This window comes from Sparus aurata, chromosome 14, assembly GCF_900880675.1.
Source record: "Sparus aurata chromosome 14, fSpaAur1.1, whole genome shotgun sequence".
Lineage (NCBI taxonomy): Eukaryota > Metazoa > Chordata > Actinopteri > Spariformes > Sparidae > Sparus > Sparus aurata.
Genome location: NC_044200.1, coordinates 20,686,220 through 20,706,597, shown reverse-complemented (window position 1 = coordinate 20,706,597; position 20,378 = coordinate 20,686,220). Strand labels below are relative to the sequence as shown.

The 20,378-nt window shown below is 44.0% G+C and overlaps 2 protein-coding genes across 4 annotated transcripts; one reads left to right on the top strand and one right to left on the bottom strand.

The window, feature by feature from the left end:
• The first annotated feature begins 456 nt into the window (after positions 1-456).
• On the top strand, positions 457-8,467 carry LOC115595652 (methionine aminopeptidase 2). The gene is made up of 11 exons (XM_030440374.1): positions 457-641; positions 3,771-3,866; positions 3,960-4,022; positions 4,203-4,305; positions 5,629-5,790; positions 5,939-6,120; positions 6,398-6,492; positions 6,582-6,678; positions 6,884-6,987; positions 7,121-7,236; positions 7,370-8,467. The coding sequence occupies exons 1-11, from the start codon at positions 497-499 to the stop codon at positions 7,620-7,622; spliced, it is 1,416 nt and encodes a 471-aa protein (XP_030296234.1). The 5' UTR covers positions 457-496; the 3' UTR covers positions 7,623-8,467.
• Positions 8,468-9,792: 1,325 nt separating this feature from the next.
• usp44 (ubiquitin specific peptidase 44) lies at positions 9,793-20,126 on the bottom strand. Of its 3 annotated transcripts, none has more exons than XM_030439417.1 (6): positions 20,015-20,126; positions 15,842-17,555; positions 14,536-14,734; positions 12,601-12,709; positions 11,744-11,976; positions 9,793-11,605 (listed from the first exon to the last, which is right to left on the bottom strand). In XM_030439417.1, the coding sequence occupies exons 2-6, from the start codon at positions 17,390-17,392 to the stop codon at positions 11,481-11,483; spliced, it is 2,217 nt and encodes a 738-aa protein (XP_030295277.1). In that variant the 5' UTR covers positions 17,393-17,555; positions 20,015-20,126; the 3' UTR covers positions 9,793-11,480. The 3 variants fall into 3 exon arrangements, with proteins under 3 accessions (XP_030295277.1, XP_030295279.1, XP_030295278.1); XM_030439419.1 differs by lacking the exon at positions 20,015-20,126 and adding an exon at positions 19,733-19,910; XM_030439418.1 differs by lacking the exon at positions 20,015-20,126 and adding an exon at positions 19,481-19,619.
• Between the last annotated feature and the right edge of the window lie 252 nt (positions 20,127-20,378).

Genomic DNA, 20,378 nt, shown 5'->3' with positions numbered 1-20,378 from the left:
CATAACGATAAAAATGAAAGGCTAGGGATCCTGCATTTTTAAAGGGCATTTTTGCCTCATAACATTTTTTATTTCCATAATTTTCTATCATTAATATCTTTATTTCTTTCACTAGAAATATCTACAGCAGGCTTGAGATGGAGTCTAACTGCTGTTAACCATCGCTACTGTTTGCTAGTAAGCTCAGTTAGCCATGCAGGTAGCGGTCCAGACTGGGAGCTCAGACCACCAGGGGCTTGCAAGTTAGCATGTTAACTTCCATAGATATTAATGTTTTTCAAAAAAAATCTGACACATTGCACCTTTAAATGTTAATTGTTAGACAGATTGTCTTAGGATATAAAATGAAAAAATATAGATCATATAATAATAATAATAATAATAATCATAATCATATTTTCAGAAGTTTATAAAACACCGAATGCCCGTGAAGGCAGCATCACACACAGCACTCCCACAGTCCCTCGCGCTTCCTTTTCCAGCAGCGCCTGCGATCATGGCGGACGTGGTTGCGGAGCAGGCAGCGGACCAGAAAGCAGTGCTGAACGGGGAGGTGGAGGACAGAGACGAGGCCGACCCTGTGGAGGAGACAGCCAAGAAGAAGAAGAAAAAGAAGAAGAAGAACAAGTCAGCAGCGACAGGTGAGGCTGGCCTGGTCAGCTTCTTGCTAACAAGCTAACAGAGCTAATGTTACTTATTAGAGCAGCGGCCAGCTAGCCACAGTTAGCCGCGACTGACGCGGAAGTCAGGGCGCTGCCTTCAAAATAAAGGCGTGCAAGCGTTTTTACTGCATCGTTGGTTAAATAATGACCGATCAACATGAAAATAGGTGGCAAGGATTATTAAAAAATAGTGTTATTCTAGTGGATGAATTCTGAAAGTCAAATCCAAAATACAGAAAAAAGGATGATGTAAATGTGCCAACAAAGTATGTCGTCACTAATTGCCAAATATCAGGACAGATAATTTAGTTTTGTCTTTTTTTGTTTACACTCGAACACATCAAATGAAATACTAAATGACAGCAAGCACGTTAAAAATGTACTTATTAGACATACGTAATTTATAATATGATAATTATATAATATTTATAATTAATTGATATTTCTGTTGGTCAGATTGTCAGTGTCTCACTCTGGTTTATAAACATTTTATAAACATCTACAGTAGGAATAATATATGGAAGACCAAAACTGCCAGAATGAAATCGGTTAATTACCCAAAAAATAAATAGATAGAAAAAATAACTTACTGTCAATAGATGCACAAGATAATAGTAAAAAGTAAAAGTAAGAATCAATAAAGTTTATAAAATATGACAGATTAATGTTCCTGTTTTAATGTGCGGCTTTAATTCATATGTTTTTCCCATTTATTTATTTACTATCATTAATATTTCCATTTTATTTTTTTTATATTACATTTTTGAATTGATCTATTTTTGCATTAATTCCCCTTAAAATTTTACCCGTTTATTCCCACTCATATTTATTTTGTATTTACATTTCATTATGTAATTCGGCTTCATTCAAAGTGTGGTCAGGCTTTTCTCCTCTTCATCTCTACATGAGATTTTATGTTTCGATAACTGCTGGCTCAGAGGTAGACGTTTATTCTGAAAGTCATACCGGAAGTATGTTCCATGAACACGTGTGGCTTGACGCCCATCGTCATTAGCCATGCGGGTCGAGTGCGGTGTGGACGGTGTTGCTGTCAGGCCTTATGAAACACGCCGGGCTTGAGTCAGATCCTCGTCCAGGCGCACTGACACTCCACGCAATCGATACGATTATTGATTTATTGGTGATTCTGAGAGAAAACACAAGAATGTGGAGATCGAGCTGCTGCCTTCAGCAACTGTTTGCTGACTGCGCTGAGCCTCAGCCAAGTTTTGCTGTTTCGTAATTCCCTCTATGTCAGAGTTATTATGTAAGGAAGAAGCTCAAAGGAAGATTTTTAATAAATCAACCACATTTATACATTATGAACGCTTTCATCCACCTTTAATCTGATTTTATTACATTAAAATTAGAGATATTTTACTTCTAAACTCCCAGAACAAACCCTAGGAATATTTAAAATAGTGATAACAATGTGTCCTGTTGATTTAATCTATTTACATTTGTGGTTTTACCTGAAAACCAACCTGTTTCTGGTGAAAGGTAAATAAACACCATTAACTGAAGAGTTCACCCTTCGAGAAAACCTGCTGGAGACAAAGTGTTCAGGTTGATGTAACATGTGTTTCTGTACACAATCATCATTTAAAGATCATTATGGTGACGTCATCTGGCATCAAAAAACAACCAGTGTCTGTCAGTTCATTATAGGAGCTCCACTTTCTGTTACCGACTCAGCGGGGTTTAGCTGTTGTTGAAAAGCAACTGGTTTTAAAGCCTTTCTACGTCTATAATGGTGAGTTAGAGCTGCTGCCACTTAGAGTAAACAGTAATTATAGAACAGCTGTCAAACATTAGCGAGATCTTCCACAATACACTCAGTGTTTTCCTTCACAAAACTGAAACAATTAACAGCTCATTGTCTCTGAGTTTTGTTCCTCTAACACTCAGATTATTTATTTCGTGTTGGGTTTGCAAGATGAGCCTCTGTAACACGTTTTAACAGCCGTGTTAACCATTAAATATTTGATAAAGAACGATTCAAGAATTCATTTTAAAACTTATTAAAATGACACTAAAGCAGGTCATAAGATTTAAAATGAGGTGAGCTGCTCGGCACAAGTAAGCGATCAGTTTTCCGCCATGTTGCCCTCCGTCGCACTCGCCGTCAGTCAGAGTCTATGATGTGTCGCGCTCTAATAATTCCCCCCAGCTGACAGTTGCATGAACAGAAAAAACTCACACATTACCACATGTGTTATCTGGATGCTGGATCAGTATCAGGTCCGATCCTGTGAGTGTATTAAGTGGATTTAAGTGTCGGCTGCAATTTGATGAATCCGCGTAAAATGCAATACCCAAAAACGTATTACTGGAACATTTAAACTGGTGTTTAAAAGTCAGAAAACGCTCAGAAAACAGTCAGAATTCTGCATAATTTCATCTAAAATGTTAAATATTGACCAAAAATTACTAGTTGGATACATTTGATACCGTTCCTCAAGTTCTTTAATAATCGAATCATGTTTTAAATTAACATTGTTAACATCATGAGTGCTTGTTTTTAACATTCAACCAGAAATACATGACATTTAAATGCACATGATGTCAAAATTTCATTAATAATCAGTTTAACTCACTAGTTTTTTGGTCAAAGCTAGCGAGTGTAGTTACGATTACTCAGCTGGTCGACTAATCGTGCACATCCCTGACTGTTTCCCCTTTCAGGTACAATCACAGGCAGCTGTCTTAGTTTTTCAGAGTTAATTGAATTAAAGATGGCACAGATTAGTTCCAGCGTAAAGATTTTTCGTTGGCACTCAGTGCTGGTAGATAAATGAGGTGAGGTTTTGTAATCTGTATCAGGAGGGAGAAAGTTGGACGTGTGCAGCTCCGAGTTGTTAATGTTTTCTTTCTACCTTCCTAGAAGTATTTTTACAATCATTCATTCTCAGCTGCGATGAAACATATTTTAGAGTGCCGCGTTAGAGGACGATGCCAGCAGAAGAACCAACGTTTTTCTTTTCCCACGCCGGCCTCCACATCCCACTGCTTGTGCTGATGCAGCAGTTTTTTGACTGCTGCGGGTCGACAGCTTGTTGGACTGTGTGTGTGCTTCTGTTGTTGATGATGATCCTCTCGCCGCTGCAGGCGCTGAGGCGGAAGCTGATGGAGTGGCCGACGTGACCAAACAGCTGGAGAAGCAGGCGATAGAAGACAAAGAGAAGGAGGAGGACGGCGAGGAAGGTGATTTGACGTAACGCCCGATGATGCACGTTAGCCCACGTTAAGACATTAAACCTGTTAGCTGGTGTTACAACGGTGTTTTCACCTGCACAGATGGAGACGACGGAGAGAACTCGGCAGGGAAAAAGAAGAAGAAGAAAAAGAAGAAGAAAGGACGTAAGTTGGCAGCGTTTTGATTTTTTTTTAAGTGCTGCAGAAAAAAAGAGTAAAGCTCTGATTCATTCTGCATCGCTGAGGAGAAAATCCCTGACTGTGTTGTTGTTGAAAAGAAGAATACTCGCTGTAAGACATCAGTCAGTCGGTCTGATGGGCTGTTTTCTCTTTCTTTTCTTCCAGCCAAATCTCAGACTGATCCCCCGTCTGTGCCCATCTGTGAGTTATACCCGAGCGGTACCTTCCCCATCGGACAGGAGTGTGAATACCCGCCATCACAGGACGGGTAAGAAGCGCTCACACCTTCACCTCCATCAGTGTTTGTGGCAGCTCGTTTTCTAAAAAGTGACGTGGCTGCTGCTGGTGTTGCTCCTCGACTCTGGAGGTCCAATCAGTGATCAATCCTTGAGAATCTCATCCAGCATATTTGTCTAAATTTGTAGTCAGTAATGTCTCATTACACTTAAAACAAGACAAAAGAAAGTAGCATTTTGTTGTTTATATCAAGCGAGAAACACCTTAAAGTTAATTGTTTAACTTAAGTAATTTTTTCCTCGTGTGTTTGACGATGTTTCTTTCTTTTGTCTTTCTTTCCCGCTGTATTTCTTCCTGAAAGGATCGTGTAACTTCTGACTGAAAATGTGCTACATAATACCGTAACAATCAGAGTAGTAGTAGTATTTGTAGGTCATGTAAAAAGTCTGAAATTGTCAGTTGGTAGTGTTTTTATGTTCACACGCTGAACTAAAAGATAACGCAACACTTTTGTTTTTCTTCCTTTTTTATTGTGCAACAATCATGATGTTTATTTAACATCTCGAAATGCCAAATAATGAGCAGTAAGGTGGGTGGATTAGCGTGGCAAAAAAGAAGTCTCCGTGGATTTTAACACATTTGTGCCTCATATTTAAGAGGTACAAGACTTTTAAAGGCACATGAAATGCCGTTAGATGCTTTTATTTTGACCTGGTGAAAAATGAGAGCAGAAACAAAAGTGTTCAGTGTGGCTAGTTTGTTTTTTGCATGTGTTTATATTAGCTTCAGAGGATGAGTTCAGATCCAGTCTTTTATCCTCTCATCCTCTTGCTGATCTTTATTTGAATGTCAAATTAAGTTTCGTAATCCACAAAACATTTCCGGAGCTTCACAGCAAAACAGTTTCACAGCATTCTGCTAAACAACTGAAGAAGATGAGACGTGTTTTTAAAAAGCAGAAAACAGATAGAAACATAAAAAGGGAGATTTCAGCTCAATAAAGGATGTTGATAACGTCTTTTCTACTAAATTTGGGATCTTTTGGCCATTTTATGTTTTGTTACAAGTCCAGTCTACCTCGGTTGTTTAGGAGAATGCTGCAGCACTGTTGTATTGTGATGTATGCTTCTGTGTAGATGAACTCATTTGGTGTGGTCAGGTGTTGGAGGCCAAACAATGAGTCATGATGTAAAACCAGTCACTGCCTGCAGGGATCACATGTTTACTCTCACCGCTGACTCTCCAGAACTATCAGCATTATTAATCTATAACTGCTCCAGCTCGAATAGAAACACCGTTCTCGTCTTGGGGCCAGTAATAAAAATGTGTGTCCTCCTTCTTCCTCTCGCTCCAGTCGCAGCGCGGCGTGGCGTACGACCCACGAGGAGAAGCGGGTGATGGATAAAGCCAACGAGGAGGTGTGGAACGACTTCAGACAGGCAGCCGAGGCCCACAGACAGGTCCGGCAGCACGTCCGCGGCTTCATGAAACCCGGACTGACCATGATTGAAATCTGGTGAGGCTGCCTCCATCGCTGCGATCCATCTCACCGCTATTATCATCTACACATATATGTGACTCAGCTGAAACCCCAGAGCACCGCACTCTGAGCTTATTTCCTCTGTTAGGTGGCATTTTTAAATCCTCTCATTTTATCTCCCCAGCGAGCGGTTGGAGGACTGTTCTCGTAAGCTGATCAAGGAGAACGGGCTGAACGCCGGCCTGGCCTTCCCCACCGGCTGCTCCCTGAACCATTGTGCTGCCCACTACACTCCCAACGCCGGAGACACCACCGTCCTGCAGTACGACGACGTCTGCAAGATCGACTTCGGCACGCACATTAACGGTACGCGATAAATTAAGTGCTGCTTCGACTGCATTTTGTGCTGACGGTTAAAAGCGATGCATTTAAGGCCCACTTTGTAGCCATAACGGGCGTTCAGAGTCGCTGCCTGTAGAGATTTACATTACAGGCGGCTAAGAGTTTACGTTCATTACCGCACAAAATGAAAATCAATTGTCTGGTGTGTCGTTAATCACACTGAACAGCTTGAGTTGGCGATCATTTTTCCGTCTACGTCAACTAAGAGTTGCTGTTCTCTCTGCTTGATGTGTGTTTGCAGGGCGAATCATTGACTGTGCCTTCACTGTCACGTTTAATCCAAAGTATGACAAGCTGCTGGAGGCTGTGAGAGACGCCACCAATACTGGAATCAAAGTATGACAAACAAAACGCACGCGCCTCGCTCTGATGCGTTTCTTCTCTACGCCGCCTGCAGCTCTTGACTTCCTGTTTCTTTGTTGCAGAACGCCGGCATCGACGTGCGTCTGTGTGATGTCGGAGAGGCGATTCAAGAAGTGATGGAGTCGTACGAGGTCGAGCTCGATGGCAAAACATACCAAGGTCGGTTTTTCTTACGACAGACTGCACATTCGAGATATCTTGGTTAAGGTGTTTTTGCCGCAATTAGGGCTGCAAAGACTGAATATTTTCATTGTTGATAAATCTGTTGGACCAAATATGAAGAGATAAAGTTACCCTGATATCAATCCTCACATTTAGTAATAACTTGTCAACATTTCTGAGGTTGTTTCTTCTTCTGTCGCAGTGAAGCCGATCCGAAACCTGAACGGCCACTCGATCGGTCAGTACAGAATACATGCAGGCAAGACGGTGCCCATCGTCAAAGGAGGAGAAGCTACAAGAATGGAGGTGAGTTCATCGTGACGTCATCGTTCTCACTAATGCTGGTTCGTCTAAAATACTGTGCATAAGGATAATTTAGATGTGAAACTGCAAGTTTTAAACCTTCCTGTTACTGATTGTGTTTCCTTTCCCCCTGCAGGAGGGAGAGGTTTACGCCATCGAGACGTTTGGCAGCACAGGTAAAGGTGTGGTCCACGACGACATGGAGTGCTCTCACTATATGAAAAACTTTGACGTCGGCCACGTCCCAATCAGGTAAGAGCTGGTCCGTCTTCATGATGTAACACCGCACACAGACCGTGTATCTTTGTTCCTGTGTTCCTTTTGTGATTACCCCTGATCACCTCATGGTGTTAAATAACTGATGTTTCTGTACCTTCGTCTCCAGGCTTCCCAGAGCGAAACACCTGCTGAACGTCGTCAACGAGAACTTCGGCACGTTGGCGTTCTGCCGGCGCTGGCTGGACCGCCTGGGCGAGAGCAAGTACCTGATGGCCCTGAAGAACCTGTGCGACCTGGGCATTGTGGACCCCTACCCTCCGCTCTGCGACACCAAGGGCTGCTACACCGCTCAGTTTGAGCACACCATCCTGCTCAGGCCCACCTGCAAGGAGGTGGTGAGCCGGGGAGACGACTACTGACACCCCAACCCCCCTTCAACAGCACCACCCCCTCCCCCGTCACCTCCACCACACAGCACCTCCAGAGCCCGTTAGCAAGTCCTCCCTCAGCAGAAAAGAGCTTCTAAAACAGGACGTGGTCGTCTCAGAGCAGCTTTGAGGGATGCCAAATGCTACTGTATTCTACCCACAATGCACCGCTCACAGCTTGCAAGGAACAAGGACTTGGCTTTCTGAGTTTTCTATCATCAAACACAGCTTAAGAAAAAGTAAACAAGCCAACACGTTTCTGTCGGAGGAAGCATTGTTGTTTCCTCCTGGACCTCATTTTACACATTTAAGAGTCAACTGTCACACAGTTAAACATTAATTTAAGTTGCCGCTGAATCTAGTTGCACCCTCAGTATTCACAGAGACGGTGAGCGTGGGAACCCCCTCCGTACCTCCCCTTTCATTTTCAAAGTTTGTACGGCTCCACTCTGAGCCTCCAGTACTTTAGTGCTCGACTTAAATTAAGCACAAATGCTACTGACGGTTTTAAGACGTGGTAAGGCCAAATGCATGGCCAAGGAAATCTCCGCAAACAGACGATTCCCAACATTTAAAGCTCGGCGGTGTCGTTGTTAGAAACGCCATCCTCACACGTACAGACACCGCACATCTGCAGCTGTATGTTTGGCTTCTGTCGCTACAGGAGGGAACTCTGCACTCTGGCCCTCTCGTCATCCTTTCTTTGATATTTGTAAAATATCTTTGAAACGGTTGCTGCCACTGTACGTTCCCGATTACAATGCTTCATTTTGAACTCCCTGAAAATGTTTTTTGTAAGAAAAGAAAAGATGATTAAAATGATTTTGCTCAATGTGGCGCGGTCTTCTTCTGGTGTGTCTGATCATAAGAAATCCAATCTCAGCAAAACAGCATGTTGAGGTTTTTTTTGATAAACCGATTATCTGTTAAGCTGCTTTTTATTTTCTTGAGCACTCGTCTGGTGTATAAACTGTCAGGACATAGTGGAAAATGTCCATATCATTCCGCTTGTTTTGTCTAAGCAACAATCGAAAGCTGAAACATGTTTTACTGTCATCAAGTCTAAAAACAGGAAATGTAACAGTTGAGAAGCTATAATCAGATTTTTTTTGGCTTAAAATGAGTTGCTAGTTTTATATTTTGGGAAGTACTTGTATTCGCTTTGTTGCCGTTAGTTTAATGAGATCAACAACACTCATTATCCAGCTTCTAAAGAAGAGCAAGCAGTCAGTTAGCCTGGGAGTCTCAGATCAGGAGGGGAAACAGAATGTGTGGAAAACTGGCCAAAAGAAACGAATCCCACAAACACACAACCAACAAAAACACACAAAGAGCCAACTGAAGGCGTCGACTCCCTGAAAACAAACAACCACCTGAGCAGGTGAGCTACAGCGCTCTTATAAAACCTCCCAGCTGACTGACTGCAGCCAGCAGAGGGAGAAACATCACAGGTGAACCAACAGCTTCTGATTACCTGAGAAATCCCTGTTAACATCAGGATCTGTTTACTTTAAAGTTGGATTATCTTTAAATGTTTGAACCGTTGGCTGGACAAAAGAAATTTGAGAATGTAAACTCGGGCTCAAATTATTTTCCACTAATTTCTAAAAAGCGGTTGATCGAGAAAATTAGGAAGACTTGTTAATTTTAAATAGCGTTAACTGTCAGTCGCTGCTCATGTCTGAACTGAGTATGCGGTGAACACAGAAGTTATTATGGAATAAAAGTAAAGCTATCGGGCTAAAATATTACTTGACGTAGCTTTCCTGGCAAGACAAATACTTACGTAGCCAACGAATATACAAGTAAATAATACATCTACATTTATACTGCATATTAGGATAAATAGATGAATAGTTGAGCCTTTTTCTGATGATCAGAATCAAATAGTTTTTTTACTTGATTGCCAATAAAACATTTTTATGAAAAGCTACTTTGCCTCTGAAGTAATCTGCAGAGTAACTTAAGTTATCAAATAAATGTAGAGTAAAAACTAGAATATTAGGTAAGTAAAAAGTAGCAAAAATTAGAACTGTAAAGTACAGTATTTGGGTAAATTTAACTACATATTATTCAGCCTTTTTCTGATCATCAGAATCAGTGTTTTGTTTGACAAAATACAACAATCAAACGAAGAAGAAAGAAACAAGACAGCAGCATCTTTTGTAGAAAAATGAAAAAATATTCTCATTTATTGAGGTAATTTTCTCTAGAAAAAATTGAGGTAACAATTTGCATAGTATAACTTCCATAAATTTACACACTCACTCACTCACACACACACACACAAACGCACACACTCACACATCCATGGAGTTGTAACCAAAATGCCAACAACCAACGTGTCACATCTGACGGTGGAGAATAAAACAAAAACATGAAGTCCGCCCCTGATGGAGAAACCAGAGGGAACACGGCTGAGGTGGAGAATATCTTTTTTTTTTCTTTTGTACAAATTCTCTCCAGTATGGAGATAAATATCACAATCTGTATTCACTGCAGAGATCCTGTTAAATCTGGACAACAGTATGGTGAATAAAACACAGCACATGCACACACAGTAACACACCTCGCTCATGATGGGACGACAGTGAGAGACCTTACGTCTGCTGGTGGCGTTCAACAATCAGCGTTTGTATAGAAAACTTTTTAAAAACAGCCGGTGGCCTCTTTGTCTAAAAAACCTCTGAGAGGGGTCGTATAAAAATACATTCATAATGTAAATGCTGGTCTGGATGGGACTGCGGAGGGGCAGACGCCGCTTTTGCTGATGTGATATGAACTATAAAAATACGTCTGCTTTCTGAACACAAGGGCACTTCTCTACGTTGACTCGTGCGTCTGGCTGTGGAGGGTTCAGGCTCTGGAGACAATTACATTCTGGAGCACAGAGGTGGCAGCATTTAGCCAAAAAGACATCCCTTTGGAAACTGTTCCCCCCCTCCTCCTCCTCCTCCTCCTCTCGGTGAAAGAGGGGAGGAAAAAAAATAAAAAACATCCAGCAAATGTTGAACCGTTTTGGAAATGCTGAGAGGTTTTTCCATACACTTCCCCCCGAGGCTTTGGCTTGAGGTCTGCCGTTTCGTTTTTTTTTCTTCTCCTGACAGACCCAGGAGAACTTCAGGGTGAAAAATAAACTTCCCCGCCCTGCTTGTGTACGGATCAACCGAGTAAAAACAACCGCTGACGACCTAAATCTGTAGAAATTAGTGCATTTCTGGCAGGAAAAGGTGGCAAGAAAAAAACACAGCCATGTTTGTTTACATCTATCAAAACGTCACCTGTCGAGAACACAGGGAGGCCGCTTTCTACCGCGCGAACGACGTGTTTACAACTCTACATCCAGTTCTGTGACGACTATCTAAAGTGACTGAGAAACATTTCAGCTGATTTCTTTTTTTTTTTTAACAAAACAAAACAGCATTTACAATCAACGAAGCCACCAAACGCAGGTAGGCAGACGTGTGACTAACACCTGTGCGACCTGCAGAGGACGCGGCCGGAGTCTGTTGGCTGCTACTGAGACACATCTTGGCTGATACTCTTCTTCTTTTATAAAATACAACTATACACAAGTCACAAACATCAGCATTTCATTGTTTTAAAAATACCTACATATAAACACCATATACAAGAAGTTCACAAAGCAGAACCAGGTTTTAAAAAAAAAGAGTCCTTCCTCTCTTTTTGTTTTTTTCCTTATTTAGAAAAATAGACTAAAAAGACCCATCCTCCCAGGATATAAAATGCCCAAAGAAAGAGAGGGAAGAGAGAAAAGAGCGATAGGTGGGGCTGTGCTGATATCTTCTCGAGGAGGAGGAGGAGGGGGAGGTTCGAGGGATTGTGGTCCTATAGCGGCCGGTCTTTGTCCTGAGTTACTCGCTGTGTGTAGAAGAGGATGTAGGCCTGAGCGCGGCACACCTCCTCCACCGAACACACGTTCATCTTAGAGTCATTACAGTGAACCCAGAAGCCTGCAGGGAGAAAACAAGGAAGAGCGACTGAATACGACGGTTAGTTGTAACACAAGAAGAAGAAGCAACACGTCAGTCTGAATGAACGGGAACCAAAAACTGCACGGAGGCCCCTTCTGGTCGATCTTCTGTACTCACCTCCTTCTGTGTTGTAGCAGTACGAGGTGTAGTGGCCCGAACCGAAGCCCTTCCCATGATGCATCACCACAGCGGAGAGGTCGTAGAGGAAGTGCTTTGGGCGCGGCGAGCCCGCAGAGCTGGGGCTGCTGGGAGTGGAGAAGGGCTCTCGGCAGCAGTACGGCTCCATGTTGAGAATCTGGTCGAAGCTCACGTGGACGCCGATCTTCTCTCGGTGGTTCCTCCCAGACCACCTGAGGGACGGACACAAGACGGGACGCCACTTAGCCAAACATTGAAAAGAAATCTAAACACGGTCGACTTTGCAGGGACTAAATCTAATCTTATTCAACTGCGATGCATCTCTGATTTTAACCTTGAGGCTCTAGACAGAAAATATAAATCAAAAGTTGAGCGGATGTTCTGTAGTTAAGAGCGTGAGTAGCTGCTGATGCCATTTTAAAAAGGGGCCTTAAATTAGCTGTATTTGCTTTTTGTGCAACAGATGACATCATTTTGAATTTATTTCCCCTGAATGCTGCACTTTTCCAACTGGAAAATGTACTTCATGTCATCGTTCAGTTGATAAAAGCTACTTGGCCCCAATGTTTGGCAACAGACTGGCTTCCTGATGTCTGAGTGCGAGGGAGTAGTTTCAGCGACGGATAAAACAAATATATGAAATATAAATCTCACAAGATTTATGTTGCGTTTTCAGCGAAAATCATGGCAGCTGGTAGATATCAGGCAGGGTCAGCTGTCATAAAAAACAGCTTTCAAATTTATGTGTGTTTGTTGCCCTGGTTCGGGAGCTGCTGTGTACATTTGGGCTTATAGGGATTTTATTTAACTGCCTACAGAGATCGACATGATCGTACCTGAAGCGTTTGAGGTGCAGCCGCAGGACCTGAGGCAGTTTGTGGACCATCAGCTGTTTTTGTGCTTCGGTCAGGAGGACGGATTTGGAGGAGGTCCGCCGTCGAGCAGCTGCAAAGCAAAGGAGGGAGTTAACGTGTAATCCGAACATTCAACATCTGATCTGACACTTAATTACCCTTTATGTTGATTAAATATGTATCTGACACTTACAGCCTAATTAATCTGACTCGTCTTATTTTTCAAGAGCTACTTGATCCAAATACTGAAGCTCCTGGTACAAGACTATTAAGTTTATACGCAACAATTACTGAGAGACTGTCAGGAACTACAACACCACTGTTCCTGGGTGGAGGCTCTTCCCTCACGACCGTTCAGACACCAGCTGCAGACACCGCACAAACCCAGAAAACAGACACGTTTAATGTTTGCCTGTTCTCAAATTACCCACAGCTCATTAATCAGTTAATCAGTGACAGCTGCTATATGACCTGCTGCCAGCAATGTTGTCATTTTAACAGTTGAACCTAAAGGCTAAAAATAAGCCGCTGCAGCCTGACAGTACGCCGCTATACGAGAGACATAACATCTTCAAAAACAGGCGTGCTAGTTTAGTTTTAATGGCTTTGAGGGGAATGATCAAATATCTGTATTTTGCGTAATTGCACGCCACATTCCCAACATCACAAGATTTTTCTCGGCATATCACGAATGGCAGACATGAAAAGTAGAAAGTTAAAACAGACAGAGAGGGAGACTGGAATGGGGAGAAAGGGCGTGTTAGTGTCTGCAGCTGTCGGCCTCGATTTTCTTATTTTCTAATTATTTTGCTGCTTTACCAACCAAAAATGTGACATCCTGGGAACGAGACTCAACATCCAACTATCTTTGTGGTGCATTTAGGAACAGCTCGGACAAATCCTACTGATTATTCCTTTACATTTAATAGTCCTGAAACTATATGAATATGACGTGAGCTTCCTTCAGTTAGCTTTGACCTGAAATGACCTGTAGAATTGTCCTTCAGCTGGACACTTTTTACTTTTATAATTGAAGTAAATTTCAGAGCCTGTGTTTTATTACTTTCACATGAGTACAGAAGTTGAATCTGTAGTTTTACCTTACACCAGTGCCTTGTTTTTAACACAAGTATCTGTACTTTTACTTGAGTAAGTATGTGTGTACTTATGACACCTCTGCAGACGCATCTGCTGCCATACCACCAGACTAAGGAGCAGCTTCTTTCCTCAGGCTGCGAGACTCAATCAAGGGACTTAAACTCACATTTCGTTCAACAACCCTGCTGTTGTAAAATGACTATTATCTAATCCTCTGAACCTTTTAAATGAGCTATTCCCGTCATTCGTGGCATGACATTGCTGCTGTCAGGACGAACCACAACAATACGAAAAACCTCTCTGACGTGCCCGATAGTTTTGCAGGATTCCTCAGACAAGTATCGACATTTGCTTGACATGTTTCCATCCATTGTGGGTAAACAGTCATATATGAGACGATGATTATCACTTAAGCCTCTTTTCAAAAGAAACAGATCCGGGACATGTTTTGACGAGCTTAATACAACAAGTGGGATTAGTCAGGGAACACAAAACACAGGGACCGAGTCAGTCTGGATTTATATCACAGCTGCAACTCACGATTGCTTTTGTTGTGGATTAATCTGACGCTCATAATGCCAATTAACAGATTAGGTGTTTGTCTGATTTAGTTTCAGAAAATGGTTTAAAAGCCAGAGACGACATGCTGAAATCTAAATATTCAGTCGACTGTCACAGAGCAGTGAAGAAACCAGCACATCTTCATATTTAAGGAGCCAAAATCAGAGAATTCAGTTGACAACTGATAAAAGAAGTGATTGCAGCAGCTCTAACGTGAGAGAAGACGTATAGTGCGTACGTTGACATGACTTCACTCACAGTTACAGTGGTCACAGGCGTAGATGTTTCCCTCCAGCGCTTCAGTCTCTGTGAACTTGGCCAGCATTTCCGTCAGATGGCAGGAAGCCTGAGCAGCCGACTCCCTGCTATTACTGTGATACCGCTCCGGGAACTCCAGGGACAGATCCCAGAACGGCTCCACGGTGTTGGAGCGATGATCGCAGGCCAGGCACGTCACCTGCAGACAAGAGGCAGGGGGATAAAAACACGAGCGGTCCTTTAACTCTCTTATGCAGTTTCCTGTCTCTCATACTGCCTCAAAACTAGGAAGAATAAAACACCATGTGGGAGTTTGCTTTAATTTTCTATGTAGTACAAATTTCCACCTCGCACGCACACACACTGTATTGTGACGAGGCATCTGAGTCAGCGCTGTGGTGAACCGCCACAGGGCCGAGATACCCCAAACCTCCACAGACACACAGTCCTCTATTCAGCAGCAGCAGGTGTCGCAGTGTGTGCTCAGCCTCCACAAGTAGACGCTAATCTGTTGTCCTCACACCGACACTACACACACTCCCACATCGCTCTTCCATCAGTTACTTTAGGTGGTAAAGAACTCGTGGCTCACGATCACACTCTTCGCACGTAGAACTTTTACATTAAGCAGTTGAGTTTTTTGCAACAACTAGATAACACAAAAATATGACACAACCTTTAACATGAAAAGAGTAATTGTTTCAAAAGGCCTTTCTGACTTGCTATGCAACTATCGACCCAATAAGATGAAATTTGTCGGCACAAACTGATGTCACAAGCCGGCTCATGAATGTGCCCACACAAAAAGTCATGCAACACAACATAGAACCACAGGTCAATACCAATTTTCACCCAATGAAGATAAATGATTATCAAAACAGAGGCAGATTATTCATCTAGTCACACATTAACTAACGCTTCAGCTCTCCTCAGTGTCAAAGTTCAATGCTGTGTGAATGTGCTACAAGTTTGGAGGAGGACAACAATTAAATCTTATAAAATATAATAAAAAAGTTTAGATTCATGTCAGTGCTGGAAGCGCAACATTCACTTCAGGGTTTAAAGGGCCAGATGAATCCATCAGGTCAATTTAATTTGAATGATAAAGTGGATACAGTTCAGTACCAGTGTGTGTGTGTGTGTGTGTGTGTGTGTGTGTGTGTGTGTGTGTGGGCGGTTCTGAGTGGGTTCATGTGTGCAGGCATCATGATGTGTGAGTCAGATGGAGCTTATGATCACTGCTGAGCTGGTTAATGGTTAAGTAGAGGTGATTACAGGTAGGTGTGTGTGTGCGTGTGTGTCATACCTGGCTGAGGAGCTGGCCATGAAAGATGGTGTTGACCACACTGAGCACCTGCTTGATCAGCCGTTTCTGTGGGACTCCTGCTGTGGTCGTGTGCTTGCCGGTGCTCTCCAGCTCGTGCTGCACCTTGTCCAGCAGCTCGCACAGGAACTCCTGAGCGTCCTGCTGAGCGTAGCCCCTGAACGCCGGGATCAGCTGCCACACCGAGTGGAGCATGGCAAAAGGCGATACCAGCGCCCACTTGCCGGACCACATAACCTGGAATAAGGTGTGCAGCTCGTGGCAGAGAGAGATGTGCTTCGAGCTGGGCTCTTTGGGTTGTATCAGCTCCATGCTGCGGCCCCGTGAGGCCCCGCCGCTCAGCCCCGCCCCGGAGCCCGAGCTGGCCTGGAATCCCTTCCTTTGGGTCAGGTTGGACTGCGACGAGGCCTTCCCCGCCAGTTGGCCGTGGACGGCGGATGCTAGTAGCTCCAGAGCCTGGGTGAGATCCAAGCGCAGAAAGCACTCCCTGAAGACATGCAGGTGGCTCAGCACCTGCAGGATGGAGTTCATATAACAGGTGTTGCCTAAATTCCTCAGTCCCGTCACTCCAGGCGTGACTGTAGGACGTCGTTTAAAGGGCGAGCCGTCCTGTTTGGTACTCGGCTTTCGACGAACAGGTGTTTGGGCAGCACGGGGGGTCGCTAAGGGTGTTTTGGGTTTAGATTTGGTGGTAGAAGATCGGCTCCGGGTTTTAGGCGTTGGTTGGACTTTTTTCGTCCGTCCAGCTTTCTTGGGGGTAGCAGTAACAGGGCTTTGAGCCCTTGGCCTGCGGGTGACAGACGGGGGCACAGGGGGTTTTGTTTTGTGGCGTACCCTCAGAGTCGGTGTTGTGACTGCAGAATCTGCAGCTCTCTGGCTCTTCTTACGTAGCCGGCGACTTTTCCTGAGAGGAGCATTCTCCAGCTCCTCCTGTAGCTGCCTCTTTTGAGCACGCCTCCTCTCCCTTGCCTCCCTTTTCTGCTCCTCCTCCTCCTCCCTCCTTCTCTCTTCTTCCTCCCTTTTTTTTCCGCAGTCAGTCAGGCCAAACCAGAAGCGGAACACGCGTCCCATAAGCGCCCTGCGCCGGTGCCAAAGTGCAGTAAACATTCTGTCCTCGTCCCTCAGCTGCAGCTCGCGGGCTCCGGATGGCATGACGGCATCAGGGGCAGCGCTGGCAGAGCGGAGGGTGCGCCCACTGCGGGTGGTAACCTCATAGCGCTGGCTCTGGATCGCGCTGAGCGTACTGCGAAGCAACTTCAGGTCTCCGGTGGCGTTATCATTCAGGACATAGTCGTCACACAGATAACAAAAAACATAAAGTTCATTAACCTCGATAGCCAGCGGGTGGTGCTGCTGCTGGAAATGCTGCAGAGCGTGTTCCTCGATGTAGCGCCCACACGCCACATGAGCACAGCCCAGGCAGGCCCATATAGACTCTGTGGTGTTGCAGTCCACGCAGTGCCACTTCTGGGGGTTGAGGATGGAGTGGTCTGGGGCCAGCCGCAGCCGCCCCACATGCTTACACCTGTCCATTACACACGCCCGCCGGCCGAGCTGGCTGGCTGGCTGTGTCAGTCAATAACTGACGGTCTGTGTGTGAGTCTGAGTAGGTGTGTCAACGTTTCACACTGGCTTCATATCACCATGGTGACCATGGTGAGCTGAGAAATGGGACCCTCCCAGGGCATGGTGGTTTCTAGAGGAGAGGGAGAGAACAGATCTGGTTGGTCAGGATGAATAGATTGAAGAGGAAAGCAGGTGCAGGGAAATCAAATTGAATCCGTCCTTCAAAACAGAGTGAGGACGACCTAAAAAATTCAAAATAATAAAATGCCTTTCCCGTGTTCATTTCATTTCACCATCTACCAGGACAGACTAAAAATGGAGTTAAACAAAAAGGGGGAAAAAAAAAAACATATAACTATTTTTATATCATAATGACATCCTGTTTTTTTTCCTGGAAACACATCAACCCACGCAATAAAAATATTATCTCAAAGCCACTACATCTAATCCACGACTCTCTTTTATGAGGCCATAGCGACGCACAATTAACGGTGGCAAACTGCCCGGTGGCCAGCAGGATAAGATTTCCTCACAGAAGCAGAGTCCGACAGTAAAATAACTGCTTGATAAACATGTCAGCTCTGAGTGTGACCAGGCACATAAAACAGAAAGGTGTCGTTAAGATGGGCTTTTGAACGTGAAAACCTGAAACCACGGGAGCTTTCCCAGAGATGATAACTAAGAAATAACAACACAGACGCAATGACAAAAGCAAGGCGTCTTCACAGGGATACGAACATATTTGCCCCTTTCAAAATGCTCAAATTTGAAACTCACAGAAGGTACAAAAGCTCCAGGATTTACCGCTCGATGTTATCTCAGCTTCCAACTGCAGGAGAGTTGGTGAACAATCAATTGTAACCTGGTTTACAGGCAGAATAACAACTAAACTCGAGCAGAGAACCAAACAATCAGACTCCACTCAGCCTCTTCTGGCTTCTTTTCACATCCCTGGGGGTCTGCGGACCTCAGCGTAGAAAGTGGGGATCCTTGAGTGGGCTGAGGGCGATCAACCCCCCCACGGAGGTCAAAGAAGTGAGATTATCCAACAAAAGGGGGACTGAGCTTGCAAAGCGGTGGACCCTTTTGTCTGGGTACAGGACTACCTTCGCTGGGGGAATCAAAGAGTGGAAGGCGAGGGAAGAAGATTGACTGAAACGGCTTGGGTAACAGAGAGGGGAAACGATGGAGGGACTGGAAAACAACTGACCTCAGAGATGTTTCTCTCTCTGTTGCCTCTGCCCTTCATTCCATTAAAAATAAGAAAAACAAGCTTCAAGAGTTGAGGTCAAAGTGGGTGTCTGTGTATCAGTCATAATGTGTGAGTGGGCGTGCTGATCCAATAAGTGTTTATCAGATTGTGCAGCTGCTGGAGATACAAGCAAAGTCTCATTGTTGTCACGGATCCAAGGGTTGATAGCTTTGTTAAGAGTGATAAATCACAGAGAAAGACATCTTTTAAGGTCGAGGTAAAGACACAGAGGCGCTTAAGTGTTGCGTCAGTCAGTAACTTCAATGTCCACATCATATCCTCACATTCAGGATTAATGTACATTACAGTCATCACCACAGAGCTTTGGGAATAAAAGTTATTATAGTATTGTCAGTGATCCCAGAGTTGATGACTAACGTTCAGCCTTGTTAAGAATGATAAACCACATAAAAGATAATTAAATCCCTTCAGGTTGAATCATGATGAACAGTAACGATTCAGAATAACGTGGCAGTTTGTGGTCGCCCCAACTTTACTGTCCACATCACAGCCTCATACTGAGGATTATCCACATTGCACATTACAGTAAATCACCACTGAGCTTTAGATATGCAGTCATTCCTTTGATTTATACACAAAGTAAAGTAAAGCAAAGAGTGTGGGGACTCCTGGCAGAGTTGTCCCATAGTTTTCCAATGTCACCAAAGTTTTATCAGCAAGTTAGCGCGCTTTGCTCTGGTTTGTCCTTGTGACTGCATGGTCTCAAGTGGCTGAACAACCCCCACAGCCTCACATTAACACGGGCTAAATAAAGCACAACTGTCACCGTAAGCTCGTCTTACCTTTAAACAAACTGGGCGATAAAACAGCAAAGCGACACGCGGGATACAGGTCGTCGAAACAGCCCCAACTTTCCAGAAGCGTTCCCTCAACGGCTAAAGTTAGCTACCTGCCGCTAGCGCGTAATTGATACAGCTACAGAGTTGCGATTACAAAATACTGAGATCAATCACAAAGAAAATCCAAACCGCCGATAATCGAACAAAAATAATGACATAGAACAACGTGTAGTGACGTAAAAGTAGATTACACACCAACAAGCGCCACCCGGGTTAGCTCCTCCGGTTTAACTGTATTAATTCAAGAGATTAGTGATCCTAGCTCTGCTGCTAGCGTTAGCCTAGCATGCTACCTAGCGCTAGCCTAGCCATAATCCAAACAAGTTCACGCGCTAGCCCCGGAGGTCAGCTCCCAACGGCCGGCTCGGCCTCTGAACCCGACCTGCCGGCTGAGCCCGAACCAGAACAAACACACAATCATCGGCACTGTGACACATTAGACAGAAAACGACTGTGAGTGAGAAGAAAACAGCATACCGAGCCTCTCCTTCACGGCAGCACCTCCTCTGTTACTAAAATGATCGCCATCTTGTCAGTCCTCGTCGCGTGGTGTGTTGGGAGCGCGTTCTCGATGCGTGACGTTGTTGTTGTTGTTGTTGTTGTTGTTGTGATGTCGACGGGGGGTGAAGATTTTTACTCATCTTCTATTCAAGCTATTTATGTCTAGTCAAAACCGTATTTTAATGTAATTCCACTGGTTTTAGTTCTCATTAGTGTTCATTAGTTTAGTTTTATTGTGTTTTAAGTATTTATTCGTGTGTTTTTAACGTTAATATCAGTTGTGTTGGAGCTAATTGTGCTTAAATGTTGTGAGCTAATTGTGTAAGTAGTTGTTTATTGT